General features: G+C 38.0%; 1 protein-coding gene and 1 pseudogene across 4 annotated transcripts in view; both read right to left on the reverse strand.

The window, feature by feature from the left end:
- Nucleotides 1-15112, reverse strand: part of SLC12A6 (solute carrier family 12 member 6) — a 101676-nt gene that overhangs the window by 51356 nt on the left and 35208 nt on the right. For 3 of the 4 annotated variants that reach the window (XR_012516420.1, XM_003935765.4, XM_003935764.4), the window contains exon 2: nucleotides 280-324. The exons of the other annotated variant lie outside the window; for it this stretch is intronic. Coding sequence is in view for 2 of the 3 variants with exons in the window: in XM_003935765.4 (XP_003935814.1) it covers nucleotides 280-324 (45 nt within the window). In the remaining variant the exon portion in view is untranslated. The remainder of the gene's footprint in view (nucleotides 1-279; nucleotides 325-15112) is intronic. 4 annotated transcript variants of the gene reach the window in all.
- Nucleotides 13659-13784, reverse strand: LOC120361426 (U4 spliceosomal RNA; annotated as a pseudogene).

Consider the following 15112-nt stretch of genomic DNA (forward strand, 5'->3'; position numbering starts at 1 on the left):
TTGCTAAATTATCTTGAAAAAAAAAGTTCTAGTTCTTAGATTTTTTTTAACCACAGACTATGCAAAATTACTTTTAATTTAACTGAGTCTTAGTAAACAGTTAAAGAAGTAATTTCCTAAAACTTACCACGGTGGGAATAGAAACAGAAAAAAAGTTGTGGAGTGGAAAGTAGGAAAGGAGGGAATAGAAAACAGAATCAGAAAAGGGAATAATGTCTGTTAGAATAAATGAGTTAAGGGTGACTTTGGAGAGAGTAAATCCCCACAGTAATACTATACCTAACAGCTGGCTGTGTTCCCCTGTGATGGAGTTCTGACTCAGGTCTGAAAAACAAACAATTGAAAAGAAAAGAAAAAAATGAATGATCAAAACAAATAATTTCTTTAAAATCAGCAACAAAAGTCAACCAAGGACATAAGCAAAAAATGAAAAAAAACTTATGAAATATTGATGTGAAGATAATAAAAAACAGAATGAACTAGTGTAAAGAAAGATCACATTCCTCAAAACGTTAAACATAATCACCATCAGCAATTGTACTCCTAATTATACTTCCAAAATAATTGAAAACAGGAACTCAAACAGATACTTTACCACAAAGTTTATGGTGAAATTATTCACAATAGCCAAAAGGTTACCAAGTATACTCCCACAGATGAATGAATCAACAAAATGTAATATATACCTACAATAGAAAATTATTCAGCTATAAAAAGTAATGAAATTCTGATACATGTGATGACATAGATAAACCTTGAAAACATTATGCTAAGGAAAACAAATCAGACAAAAAGATAAATATATGATTCAATTTATATAAAATGTTGAGAAAGGGCAAATTTATGAAGACGGAAAGCAGATTAGAGGTTACCAGGCACTAGGTGGAAGAGGGTATGGAATGTTATTGCTTAAAGAGTACAGAGTTTCTGTTTGAGGTGATGAGAAATTTTGGAAATAGATAGTGGTAATGGGTGTACAACACTGTGAATGTAATTAATGCCACTGAATTGTACACTTAAACATAGTTAAAACGGTAAATTCTGTATTGTATATATTTTGCCACAATAAAAAGTAAATTAAAAAAATAATAATCACACAAATTTGACCAAGCAATAGTTTCATAAAGTACAAGGATGATTCAGGGCTGAGACACGAGTTACATTTTTAATGACAAATGAACATTTTAATGACACAAAAAAACTTACGGCTACAGCAGCTCAAAGTCAAGACATAAATAAAACACTTATTGCTATTAGCTGTTATGTTCTAGTTTGACTTTAAGGTACACTGACTATTGCTTTCATAAATATCAATTTCTTTAGTAATCTGAAATAAAATTAGTGGCAATAAGCCAAGTTTCTAAAGCAAGAGTCATGGACAATCACCATTTAACAGTCAACCACTCGCTTATTTTAAAGGTTTGAAAAGCACTAAGAGCTAAAAACAGAAAAGAGTAAGCTCCACTTTCCTCAAAGACTAAATCTCTTGAGATGCTGAGGATTCTGGCTTCCTTGAATGCGCCTGGGGTAATAAAAATAATTTTAGACCATCGGTATGTGAACAATGGGAAAAAAGTTAACCCTTTATTTTCACTAACCTCTAACTGAACTTTAGTATTTTCTACAGTTTTGATGTAGGCAACAGATTACATAAAAGTACCTGTGATTTTCTCTAACAATAAATCTCAGATATTTTTATATCATATTATTGCTGTTTTACACAAAATTCAAGTATCTTCCATAGTCCACATATATGTTTTATATATCACTTAATTAAATCTAATACTTCAAGCATTCCAGACAGAAAGAAACAATCAGAATACTTAATAAATTTCAGCTTCTGATGTATACTGGAGTATACAGTACATACTTTAATTAAGGAATTAAGGTAGAAACCTGATTTCTGCCACAAAAGTTTTAAATGCTATTTGAATATTTAAAATTTTATTTTCAGGGGATTTTTTTCTTTAATTTTGTTTGAAAAAGAAAAAATTGAAATGCTCCTCTTTTAGAATATTTTCCCCAAACATACCAGAAAGTTAATTCCCAGTTTTTACTTTAAACTTATCTTACTTCCCATCTAGATAACGGATACTGGGGTTGGATGCAGTGGCTCCTGCCTGTAATCCCAGCATTTTGGGGAGGTAAGGCGGGAGGATCACGAGGCCAGAGTTTGAGACCAGCCTGAGAAACATAGTGAGAATGATCTCTACGAAACATTTTAAAAATTAGGTAGGCATAGTGGTGCGTGCACCTGTAGTCCCTGCTACTCAGGAGGCTGAGGCAAGAGGTTCCCTCGAGCCCAAGAGTTAGAGGCAGCAGCGAACTATGATGATGTCACTGCACTCCAGTCGGGGTGACAGGGCGAGACCTTATCTTTCCCCCTGCCCCCTGCCACATGTATATATGTTGTTCTTGCACATAAGACAAAGTAGGAATAACAGTTCTGTAGTAAGCTGGTTTATTAGATTGCTGTCACACTCTGTCTTAGGAAAAATTGGGCCCTATCGTTATGGAGAAGGAGGCATGTAGGTGGCATGGAAAGAAGAGCAGAGAAAGAATAGAATTTTAGAACTAGAAGAACCTTGGTCATCATCTAAATCTACTCCAGTGATTACAGAGGATAAGATGGGTAAGGGTTATCACATCATCTATTTTTCTCTTTAATCATACCAACACCCCTCCTTCAAGATTCTGATTCCCAGCTATAGTCACTAATATGAATACCTTGTATCTGTCAGGTGTGCAGGAACAGAAAAAGTTGAGAACCTCATATTTTAATGTTTATAGTTCTAAAAAACTAGGCTGAGTACAGTGGTTCATGACTGTAATCCCAGCACTTTGGGAAGCCGAGGCAGGTGGATCATCTGAAGTCAGGAGTTCAAGACCAGACTGGCCAACAAGGTGAAACCCTGTCTCTACTAAAAATACAAAAAACAGCTGGGCATGGTGAGGCGTGCCTGTAATCCCAGCTACTAGGGGGTGCTGCGGCAGGAGGACTGCGTGAACCCGGGAGGTGGAGATTGCAGTGAGCCAAGATTGTGCCACTGCATTCCAGCCTGGAGGACAGAGCGAGACTCTGTCTCAAAAAAAAAAAAATTAAATAAATAAAATAAAAAATGAATGCCTGGGTTTATCAGTGGCTAAAGACACAATACGCTGCTGCCCCAAGAAAAAGGTTATAGTCTTGATACTTTGAGAATTTATGTTCTGGCTTCTCAATATTCTGTAATTCTAACTTTCTTGTTCTAAAACAAGGTATGACAGTTTAAAATAAGTTATTTGAAATCGCCAGGGAATTATGTCCTTTAAAGAGAAATAGAAAAACATCTCAGATAATTCTGGCAGGTTAGGTATGGTTTTAAAGAGGAAAATATAAATGACTTTTCCTTTAGAAAGAATTAACTAAGCTGGGCGTGGCAGCTCACACCTGTAATCCCGCCCTTTGGGAGGCCAAGGCGGGTGGATCATCTCAGGTCAGGGGTTTGAGAGCAGCCTGACCAACATGGTGAAACCCTGTTTCTACTGAAAATACAAAAATTAGCCAAGCATGGTGGCATGCGCCTGTAATCTCAGCTACTCCAGTGGCTAAGGCAGCAGAATGGCTTGACCCCAGGAAGCGGAGGTTGCAGTGAGCTGAGATCATGCCATTGCTCTCCACACTGGGCAACAAGAGCAAAACTTTACCTCAAGGAAAAAAAAAAAAAAGAATTAACTCGCTCTGTTGTATAATATACTTTCTTGCCTTCTAAGCTGCCATACATGATGCATGTGTACTTTCGAGACAAGCCAGGAGTCTTCCTTTGAACACCCTCCTATACTTCATATGAGTAGAAACAAGTCTGTGTAGTTCCTTACAAGTTCAACTTAGATTTTTACTTTTCATTTATAATTTTAAAATTATGGGCAATTCTTGAGACTTATTTGGTAATCTGAAGACTAACCTCCAAGAACCTGCCAATCTTTTATTAATATATATAAACACTAAAACAAGGCTGGGCATGGTGTCTCACACCTGTAATCTCAGCACTTTGGGAGGCCGAGGAAAGTGGAACATGAGTTCAGGAGTTCAAGACCAGCCTGGCCAACATGATAAAACCCTGTCTCTACTAAAAATACAAAAAATTAGCTGGGCGTGATAGCGGGCACCTGTAATCCCAGCTGCTCAGGAGGCTGAGGCAGAGAACTCCTTGAACCCAGGAGGCAGAGGTTGCAGTGACCCAAGATCACACCACAGCACTCCAGCCTGGGCAACTGAGCATGACTCCATCTCAAAAAACAAAAACAAAGGCTAAAACAAAGGCAAATTTGGGAGTATACAGGCCCATGAACCTACTAGAATGAAACTAGTTTTGCCAGTAAAAATTACAATTGTTCAGTGGATTTAACCTGATGGGTGTTTCTGGGTTTGCAATCCAAATTGTGTAGTCATCATGTTAACACTGCTCTGAGATATGTCTGGGAGCCTTTCAACTGTTCTGTGTCTAAACTCCCCCATTTACTTTTTCTGACTATGTCATAGGTGAGGGCACACCCAAGTTTGCCTAAGACTGGGAGTTGTCCTAAAGATTACTCAAAATGACATTTATTTTAACCAAATTATTTCCTGTAATAGGAACTATGTGCCAATAAGGTGACTATTTTTACCCTTTGATGGCCTTCATAAATTAAGCCACATACAAACAGGTTATAATAAAAAGCCAGAGATACTCTATAAGTCAAAATGATAGATCAAATAAAAAATAGAAAAAACGATATACCTATTAACAATAGGTAGATGCATCAGAAAAATAAATGGAAAATATTTCCTTTTAACAGTAATGATACGGTAGTTTTACAAATAGGCACTTGCTCAATATATTTAACTTATCTCGGGTAAATAGTGAAGAATGAAGATTTTAGTTTCCTGACATGCACCTGGGAGAATGGAGACAAAATGAAATGATTGTGGCTAGTACTCATTTGCAAAACTTCCTCTGTAAAATTTTTCTGAAGAGCTGCTTTATTATTTTCCTTAGTTTGCCAACAGTAATAGTCTTTGAGACTATTTTGAGCAAAATTTCCTTTGAGAATTACTTCATTTACCATCACTGGCAGATAATTTGAAGTAAATAAAGGCTAGCTGGTATCTTGTAGCTAAAACACAGGGTAGACGGTTTTAGTCTTTATTAAATATGGAATCAGTAATATAATTAAATAACACACCCACAGTGAAAACTGTTGCCCAGTTCTTTAGATAAAGAAGTAGGTATGATCAAGCACATATATTATGGATTAAGACAATTATGCTACTGGCTATATTATCTAGACATATTACAAAAGCTATTTCAGGAAAACAAACACCTGAAATGACGAGACTTAACACAAGGCATTTCTAACTTTCTTCACTCCAAGTTTTTTTGGTTTTTTTTTTTGAGATGGAGTTTCGCTCGTCACCCAGGCTGGAGTGCAATGGTGCGATCTTGGCTCACTGGAACCTCTGCTTCCCAGGTTCAAGCGATCCTCCTCCCTCAGCCTCCAAAGTAGGTGGGATTACAGGCATGTGCCATTACACTTGTCTAATTTTTCGTATTTTTAGTAGAGGTGGGGTTTCACCATGTTGGCCAGGCTGGTCTCAAAACTTCTGACCTCAGGTGATCTACCCATCTTGGCCTCCCAACATGCTTGGATTACATGTGTGAGCCACCTCGCCTGGTCAACTCCAAGTTTTCTTTTTTTAAAAAACAAAGCATCATCATCATCAAAAGAAACTATTCCAACTCGGAGTTAAACTAAGTTAAAGATGGAACCAAATTTGGTGATGTAAACTAGTACAGTCACTATGGAGAATGGTATGGAGAGCACTAAAAAAAAACTAAAACTATACTATCATATGATCCAGCAAACCCATTAATGAGCATTTATACAAAGGAAAGGAAATTAGTATATCAAAGAGGCACCTGCACCACATGTTTATTGCACACTATTCACAACAGCCAAGATATGGACTCAACCTGGGTGTCCAAAAACAGATGAATGCATAAAGAAAATGTGGTATCTATACACAATGGAATACTACTCAGCTCTAAAAAAGAGTAAGAACCTACCATTTACAGCAACATGGAAGGAACTGAAGGACATTATGTTAAGTGAAATAAGTCAGGAACAGAAAGTGAAACACAACATGTGTCACTCATATGTGAGAGTCAGAAGACAAAAAGTTGAAAATCATAGAAGTAAAAACTAGAACAGAGGATACTTGAGGGTGAGAAGGGCAGAGGGATGGGCAAAGAACAGGGGGATGGGGAGAGGGTAGGGGTATACGGAGAAATTTGTTAAAGGTTACAAAAATTATAGCTAGATAGAAAGAATAAGTCTAGTATTCTATACCATTGAAGGATGACTACAGTTAACAATAATATATTAGCCTCAAGTAACTAGGAGGAGGATACTGAATGTTTCTAACACAAAGTAATGATAAATGATTGAGACAATAGATATACTAATTACACTGATATGAGTACTATATATTAATATATACATTTAAAAAAGATAGAACCAAAGACAAATTACTCTAACATTCACATTTATTAGATTCTGCCTCTCTATATGGGTAAGCTCTCATCTTGGTGGGAAAACAAGTTGAAATAAGACAAAATCCGAAAAGCCCATCCTCTTTACATAATAGATTCTAAATTTATAGCAATGAACTAGAGAGATCTGGAAAGACTAACATGAGATTAATGAGGTTTAAATAAATGGAGTAGGCCGGGCACAGTGGCTCACGCCTATAATCCCAATACTTTGGGAGGCTGAGGTGGGAGGATCACATGGTCAGGAGATCGAGACCATCCTGGCTAACATGGTGAAACCCCATCTCTACTAAAAATACAAAAATTGGGTGGGCATGATGGTGTGTGTGTAGTCCTAACTACTCAGGAGGCTGAGGCAGGATAATCTCTTGATCCCAGGAGGCAGAGGTTGCAGTGAGCAGAGATCGCACTACTACACTCTAGGCTGGCAACAGAGCAAGACTCTGCCTCAAATAAATAAGTAAGTCAAAAAGCAGTAGGCAATTTTAGGCAAAGTAAGCAATGAGATGGCAATGTAAACAAGTGCATACAAAAAGTTAATTATGTTTCTATCCTACCTCATAAAGGACAAAAATCTTTAATTTTTAATGTAATAAGAATATAGTTTTAAAAAGATATATAGAGCCTACATAAGCCAAAAAAAAAAAAAAATCCCAAAAGATCATTAGGCTAAAATGTATATACTTTAATCCATACCATCTGCTACATAAGTGGTTTGTGTAGACGTTAACTATGAACAGAATAAGCTGTTATAGTAGCATGGAACCACGGACTGTATTCATGTACAATGTGTATTCCTCAGTGCATAAGTATATATTCCTTAATATATTAATAGGAATTTGGTGAGAAATGGTTTGGAGCAGGGATTATAAGTAGACTTGGCAAATCTATTTAAAAGATAAGTAGACTGCTCTAAAGTGTAATGTCTCATACTCTTCAATATGCTAATGACTGCTTAGCTGATCTCCAAAAGAAGAATATTCAGCATTACTAAATACATCAAAAAACATAATTCATTTTGTATCAAATATCTTGTATATAAATTAGTGTCCTATGATACACACTTAGGGAAATGTTGAACTAATTCCTATCAATATACTAAGATTAAAAGATAACTCCCTGGCTGGGTACAGTGCTTCAAGTCTGTAATCACAGCTACTCAGGAGGCTGAGGCTGGAGGATCATTTGAGGCCAGTCTGGGCAACACAGCAAGACTACATCTCTTAAAAAGCTGGGTGTCGTGCTGTGTGTCTGTTGTCCCAGTTACTCAGGAGGCTGAGGTGAGAAGATACTAGAGCCCAGAACTTCAAGGCTGCAAGGAGCTATGATCACCCACTCACTCATTCATTCACTCGGCACTATTTCCATTAAATTAGTATTTTCAAAATTTCCCTGGTTAAAACAATCATGAGGTATGTGTTAAACTACAAACTTCTGGGTCACATAACTAACACTAATGACTCAATTTTATGGGAGGAAGCTGAGATTCTGCAGTTTTACCAAGTGCCTGAGATAACTACTACAAAACTTCATTCAACCATTCTTCTGTTGAAATACCTGAGTGACTAATAAGTCCCAGTCATTTCTCTATGTGCTAGAGATAGAACAATAATTAAGAAAAACTTCCTTTTGTCATGCAGATATGGGAACATCAATAAGAAAATAAAATTAATGATCAAGATAATTTCAGCTTACAGTGTTAAAAAGAAAATAAAGAAGGGTAATTATAGAGGCTATTTTTGGTTGGGTGGAATGTGAAGATATTTCTGAGGAGGTAACCCTTAAGGTCTCAAGCGGCACGAAAAGGGGCCAGACATATAAGAATCCTGAAAAGACTGATCAGGGCAGAGGCATAGCTGTGAAAAGACCCTAAGATGGGAATAAGCTTGGTATAGGAAATATTAATGTAGCTAAAGCATAGTTAAGTGCGTTTTTTTTTTTTTAAAGGGGGCAAATTGGGTAGGTGTTACATCTTGTAGTCTTACATGTTATAATAAGGATGTGAATTTTACTCTAAAAATGATGTAAAATGACTGAAAAGTTAGCATTCTTTTTGAAGCATTATTATTATTATTATTATTATTATTATTATTATTATTATTTTGACATCCAAGCTGTAGTGCAGTGGTGCAATCATGGCTCACTACAGCCTCAACCTCCTAGGCTCAAGGGATCTTCCCACCTCAGCATCCTAGTAGCTGGGGTCACAGGCATGTGCCACTAAACCTAGTTAATTTTTTAATTTTTTTTGTGGAGACAGGATCTCCCTATGTTGCTCATGCTAGTCTCGGCTTCATACTCCTGGGCTCAACTGATCCTCCTGGCTTAGCCTCCCAGTATTAGGATTAGAGGTATGAGCCACCATACCTAGCCAGCATAATTTTTTTTTAAAATGCAGGCTGCTGGTTTGAGAATAGATTGTAGGGGAGACAAAGAATAGAAATATGGAAACCAATTAGAAGTTTATTAAAGAAATCACAGAAAGACATAACAATGACTGTAGTGAAGCTGATGGAGGCAGACAGTTTGATGATATCTTCTGGAAAGAGAGCTCACGGACTCATCTTCAAATGTAATGTCCATGTTACTTTTTTTTTTTTTTTTCTTCAGAGTGTTGCTCTGTCACCCGGGCTAGAGTGCAGTGGCAGGATCCTGGCTCACTGCAACCTCCGCCTCCTGGGTTCAAACGATTCTCCTGGCTTAGCTTCCCAAGTGGCTGGGGTTACAGGTGCCGGCCACCATGCCTGCATGATTTTTGTATTTTTAGTAGAGATGGGGTTTCACCATCTTGGCCAGGCTGGTCTTGAACTCCTGACCTCATGATCCACCTGCCTCAGCCTCCTGAAGTGCTGGGATTACAGGCGTGAGCCACGGCACCCAGCCCATGTTACTTTCAAATCTGTAGTTCTTTCATTCACGTATTCAGTAAGTATTTTCTTAGCATTTTCTACATGTGAAACATTTTTCTAATTACTAGAAATGTAGTAACAAAATCCCTGCCAACAAGGAGCTTACATTTTAATGGAGAAAAGGCCAACAACAAGTCAAGAGGAGTAAGTTATAAAATGAACAAAAAAGCTGAGTAAGAAAATACAGTGGACTAGTGGGAGAGTGGTTTGTGTGCACATTTAGATACTCAGTCTGAAAGGGGCTCTCAGATAATGTGACATTTGAGCAAAAAACTGAAGTAAGATATCTAACATACAAATATCTATGGGAAGAACAGTTAGTGCAAAGTGAAGCAGGTGTGTGTTGACATGTTTGATGAACAGCAGCAAGGAGACCAGATTATCAGACAGAATAAGCAAGTTGAAAATGACAGGGTATGGAGTAAGAGATGGATATAGACGTTGGAGAAGGAAACACAGATCATGGGAGGCCTTGTAGGATATAATCAGGACTTTCGTTTTTACTATGAGATAAGAAGCCATTGAAAGGTTTTGATTTCTGTTTTAACATGATCCCAACAGCTATAATCTAGATTGAACAGATTGCAGGAAGCAAGCTAAGAAACAGAAAAAAGTTAGAGGCTTTTACAATGGTCCAAGAAAAGGTAACAGTAGTATGGATCAGATCAGAAGTACTGGAGGTAATGAGAAGTGGTCAGATGTCAGGTATGTTGACTAGCCTACGTATGCTTCAAAGGAGGGACTGACAAGATTGGCATGCTGATGATTGGCTATAGGGCAGGAGAGAAAGAAAAGAGTCAAAGGTATTTCCACAGCAATTAGATGAACAGGGATGCCATTTACTGAGTTGTAGGAGACTGACAGAAGAGCAAGTAATCTAAATTCAAGGCACAGTGCTTATGATGGGTTTTTTTCCAAGCCAGGTTAATACGGAATCCTGTGTAATGGAAAACCAGTGGGACGAGTTTTTGAATTAGGTGTGAGGTCTCCATGTACCCACCAAAATGCTAGTATGGAGGAATTCATTTAAAGAGGTGGAAGCAATCCAAATGTCCATTGATGGATGAATAAACAAAACATGCCATATCTATATATAGATATAGATATAGATATATATATGTACACACACACAATGGAATATTATTCAGCCTTTAAAAAGGAAGGAAATTCAGACACATGCTACAACATGGAGGAATCTTGAGAGCAATACACTAAATGAAATAAGTTAATCATACAAAGGCAAATACCATATGGTTTCACTTGGTTTCACTATCTAAAGTAGTCAAATTAATAGAAACAGAAAACAGAATGGTGGTTAACAGGGGGTGGCAGGGAGTGGAAAATGGAGAGTTGTTCATTAGGTATAGAATTTCAGTTTTGCAAAATGAAAAGGTTCTGGAGATCTGCACAACAATGCTCAACACTATTGAACTACATATTTAAAAAGGATTAAGATGATGAGTTTTGTGCTTTTTTTTTTTTTTTTTTTGAGACAGTCTTGCTCTGATGCCCAGGCTGAAGTGTGGCGGCATGATCTCAGCTCACTGCAACCTCTGCCTCCTGGGTTCAATAGATTCTCCCACCTCAACCTCCCAAGTAGCCGGGATTACAGGCAAGTGCCAGGTGCCTAACTAATTTCTTTGTATTTTTAGTAGAAATGGGGTTTCACCATATTGTCCAGACTGGTCTCAAACTCCTGATCTCAAGTGATCTGCCCACCTCAGCCTCCCAAAGTGTTAAGATTACAGGTATGAGCCACTGTGCCTGGCCTTAAGCTATTTTTTTAAGCCACAATTTAAAAAAATGTATTTCACCCCATAGGCATTTGACAAATATATTATGGTCTTTATTAATAGCATTCATAAGTCTAATAAGAGAGCTCTGTTTTCCATTTTTTAAATTTCCCTATGTGCATTAATTCTCCAACAACCTTATCTCCTAATTCAGAAGATACTATGTGCTCACACTGTGCTTCAGCAGAGGACAAATCATAAAGCTTAAATATGGTGACGCCTAGTGCGGCTACAGAAATTATTTGTAACAATTTGCTTGAAAAAAGACAACGAAGAAGCAAAACAAAGCAAATGTCAAAGCAAGATACTTGTTTTTTGAAATCTTGAGTTCTGATATGGCTTTAAGGACATAGCAATGAGGTAAAACAGGGAAATTATTAAAATGTAGTATAAGTAATTCTATCCATTGCTGTCAGGACTGATAGTTTTTTATTTTATTTATTTATTTTTTAAGAGTCTCACTCTTTTGCCCAGGCTGCAGTGCAGTGGCGCAATCCCGGATCACTGCAATCTCTGCCTCCCTGGTTCAAGTGATTCTCTGGCTTCAGCTCCCCACTACCAGGAATTACAGGTGCCTACCACCATGCCCAACTAATTTTTGTATTTTTGTATTTTTTTTTTTTTTGAGACAGAGTTTCGCTCTTGTTGCCCAGTCTGGAGTGCAATGGCGCGATCTCGGCTCACCGCAACCTCCGCCTCCTGGGTTCAGGCAATTCTCCTGCCTCAGCCTCCTGAGTAGCTGGGATGCCCAACTAATTTTTAGTAGAGATGGGGTTTCACCATGTTGACCAGGATGGTCTCGATCTCTTGACCTCATGATCCACCCGCCTCAGCCTCCCAAAGTGCTGGGATTACAGGCTTGAGCCACTGCGCCCGGCAATTTTTTTTTTTTTTTTTTTTTTTTGAGACTGAGTTTTGCTCTTGTTGCCCAGGCTGGAGTGCAATAGTGCAATCTTGGCTCACTGCAACTCCACCTCCCAGGTTCAAGCGATTCTCCTCCCCTTCAGCCTCCCGAGTAGCTGGGTCTACAGGCGCCTACCACCACGCTAGGCTAATTTTAGTAGAGATGGGGTTTCGCCAAGTTGGCCAGGCTGGTCTTAAACTCCTGACCTCAGGTGATCTCCCCACCTCAGTCTCCCAAAGTGCTGGGATTACAGGTGTGAGCCACTGCACCTGGCCAATTTTATTTTTTTGAGACACAGTCTCACTCTGTGGGCTAGGCAGGCATGTAATGGCACAATCTCAGCTCACTGCAGCCTCAACCTCCTGGGCCCAAGCAATCCTCTGACCTCAGCCTCCCCAATGCCTGGAAGTACAGGCACATGCTATCGCACCCTGCTAATTATTTTTTTTGTAGAGACAAGGTCTCCGTATGTTGCTCAGGCTGGCTACAAACTCCTGGGCTCAAGCGATCCTCCTGCCTTGCCTTCAAAGTGTTGGAATTAGAGGTGTGAGCCACTATGCCCAGCCTGGACTAACAGGTAATTTAAAAAGCTGGTTGAAATAGAGAATCACACACACACAATAGCTCATACATTAATATTTCAACCTAAAGTATATTAACTTATACTTTAAGTATATTAATTCATCAATCATTTTATAAAAGCAATACAACCATACAGATTTAAGTATATTAATTCACCAATCATTTCATAAAAGCAATGTAACCATGCAGATTGAATTTATTCACTTTCTTTCTTGTGTAAATTACACCCATAAGACATAAGTCTGTGATTTCCACTTTTGGTTTAAAGACACTTGTGAAGCAATGTCTCTACTCTTTTCAAAACTTTGTCATTCCCAGAGCCCCCCCACCCCCAACTCTTTTACAGGTCTCTTGTCCACTGCTAATTTAAATACTTTTTTCCCCCCAAGACAGAGTCTTGCTGTGTCACCCAGCCTGGAGTTCAGTGGCGTGATCTTGGTTCACTGCAACTTCTGCCTCCCGGGTTCAAGCAATTCTCCTGCCTCAGCCTCCCAAGTAGCTGGGATTACAGGCAAGTGACACCACGCTTGGCTAATTTTTGTATTCTTAATAGAACAGCGTTTCACCATGTCGCCCAGGCTGGTCTCGATCTCTTGATCTTGTGATCCACCTGCCTCAGCCTCCCAAAGTGTTGGGATTATAGGCATGAGCCACTGTGCCTGGCCCTAAATACTTTTTTCTTAAGGGTCTTGTTCTGTTGCTCATGACGGAGTCCAATGACACAATCTTAGGTTACTGTAATCTTTAACTCCTGGGCTCAATCTTCTCACCTCAAAATCCTGCATAGCTAGGAGTTACTGGCGTGTATCACTGTATCTGGCTAATTTGGTAGAGACAAAATATATTGCCCAGGCTGGTCTCTAACTTGTGGCCTCAAACAATCCTTTTGCTTCACCTCCCAAAGTGCTGGGATTACAGGTGTGAGCCGCCACACCCAGTCTTAAATAAGTGTTTAGTTTTCAATTAGCAATAATCGAGCCTCAGATAAACCTCACTGGCTACGATACTGCCACTGTACAAAGCTAAATAAGTGTTTAATGGCTTGGTAAATAAACCGCTTTAGTTTTTATACACACAACTTTACTTTCTCCTTTACATATTACTCTGCTGTCCCTATTCATATGACATCAATTTGTGTAACATTTAGTTAAATTACAGGTTTATAATAAATACAAGTGGCATGAATAGTTTTGGGACCAATAAAAATCTCCTGATAGAACAATAGCGTTATCAACAGCACTTATTAGGGTACCTATGTGATAGACACCTAAACTTTTTACATGAATTATCTCATTTACAGCAATATCATCCCATGCTGTAAGTACTATCATGAGACTGTTCCATTTTAGAGGAAAGGCAAAGGGAATCTCCGGGGTGATGGTGAAGAGAGAGCCCACTAGGACAGCTGTGAAACTAACCCAGAGAGCAGACATGAGGTAGACTGAAAAGGTAACATAGGATTGGGAAGCAAGTAAAGCTCGGGTTAGAGTCTAGCTCTATCATATGTTATTCCTGTAACTTTGGGAAAATGAGTCAATACTTTTTAGCCTTAATTTACTATCTATACAATAGGAATAATACTGTATTGCAGAAAATTGAGGTAAGTCACAGAAAGATTATCAAGAGACATAATAACAATTATATGCTACATGTAGTCATGGTGACAAATTAGAATTTAGGTAGCTGGGCATATTTCTTGGAACTCAAAACTTTAAACATTTTATAGTACAATAGTACTGAGGAAAATATCAAAGTAATGTGGTTGAACTCTTAGTAGTGATACACACATTGGCTTATAATGATATAGTCATGTGATAATAATAGTTTGAATCACTAGTTCTTATATCAAAAAATTTGATACATTTATAGTGTAGACCAAATTTAATATACAGTTTGGAATGTTGTGATAAAATTAATTATAATAGTAATTGTTAAGGACTGTACTATATTCCCAGTACGATTTTATTAATGACACCAATTCAAATAAACAATAATTTAATTCCATAAGTTTTAAATATGCCTAAAGCTATGTTGGATGCTGTGGGGAGTAAGAGTGAGCATAAGATATTTCCTGACCTTAAGCAGCTTATAATCTAGTTGAAAAGTCCATTTCAACTTAAGAAACTAACAAAGAATGATGGTAATAATAGTATCTTACACACAGTGACATTTCAGTTTTTAAAATATTTTCACATATTTTATTTGATTCTCATGATAACCCTGTGATACAGATAGGAAACATAAAAAGTTAAAGCAAGGTTAGGCTCAATGGTTCATCCAAGGCAAACTGAGTGCAAATTTCAAAGACTGGCTTAAACTTGGATTCTGATTTGTCTACTATATTATACTGAT

Source organism: Saimiri boliviensis, chromosome 2, assembly GCF_048565385.1.
Source record: "Saimiri boliviensis isolate mSaiBol1 chromosome 2, mSaiBol1.pri, whole genome shotgun sequence".
Classification (NCBI taxonomy): domain Eukaryota; kingdom Metazoa; phylum Chordata; class Mammalia; order Primates; family Cebidae; genus Saimiri; species Saimiri boliviensis.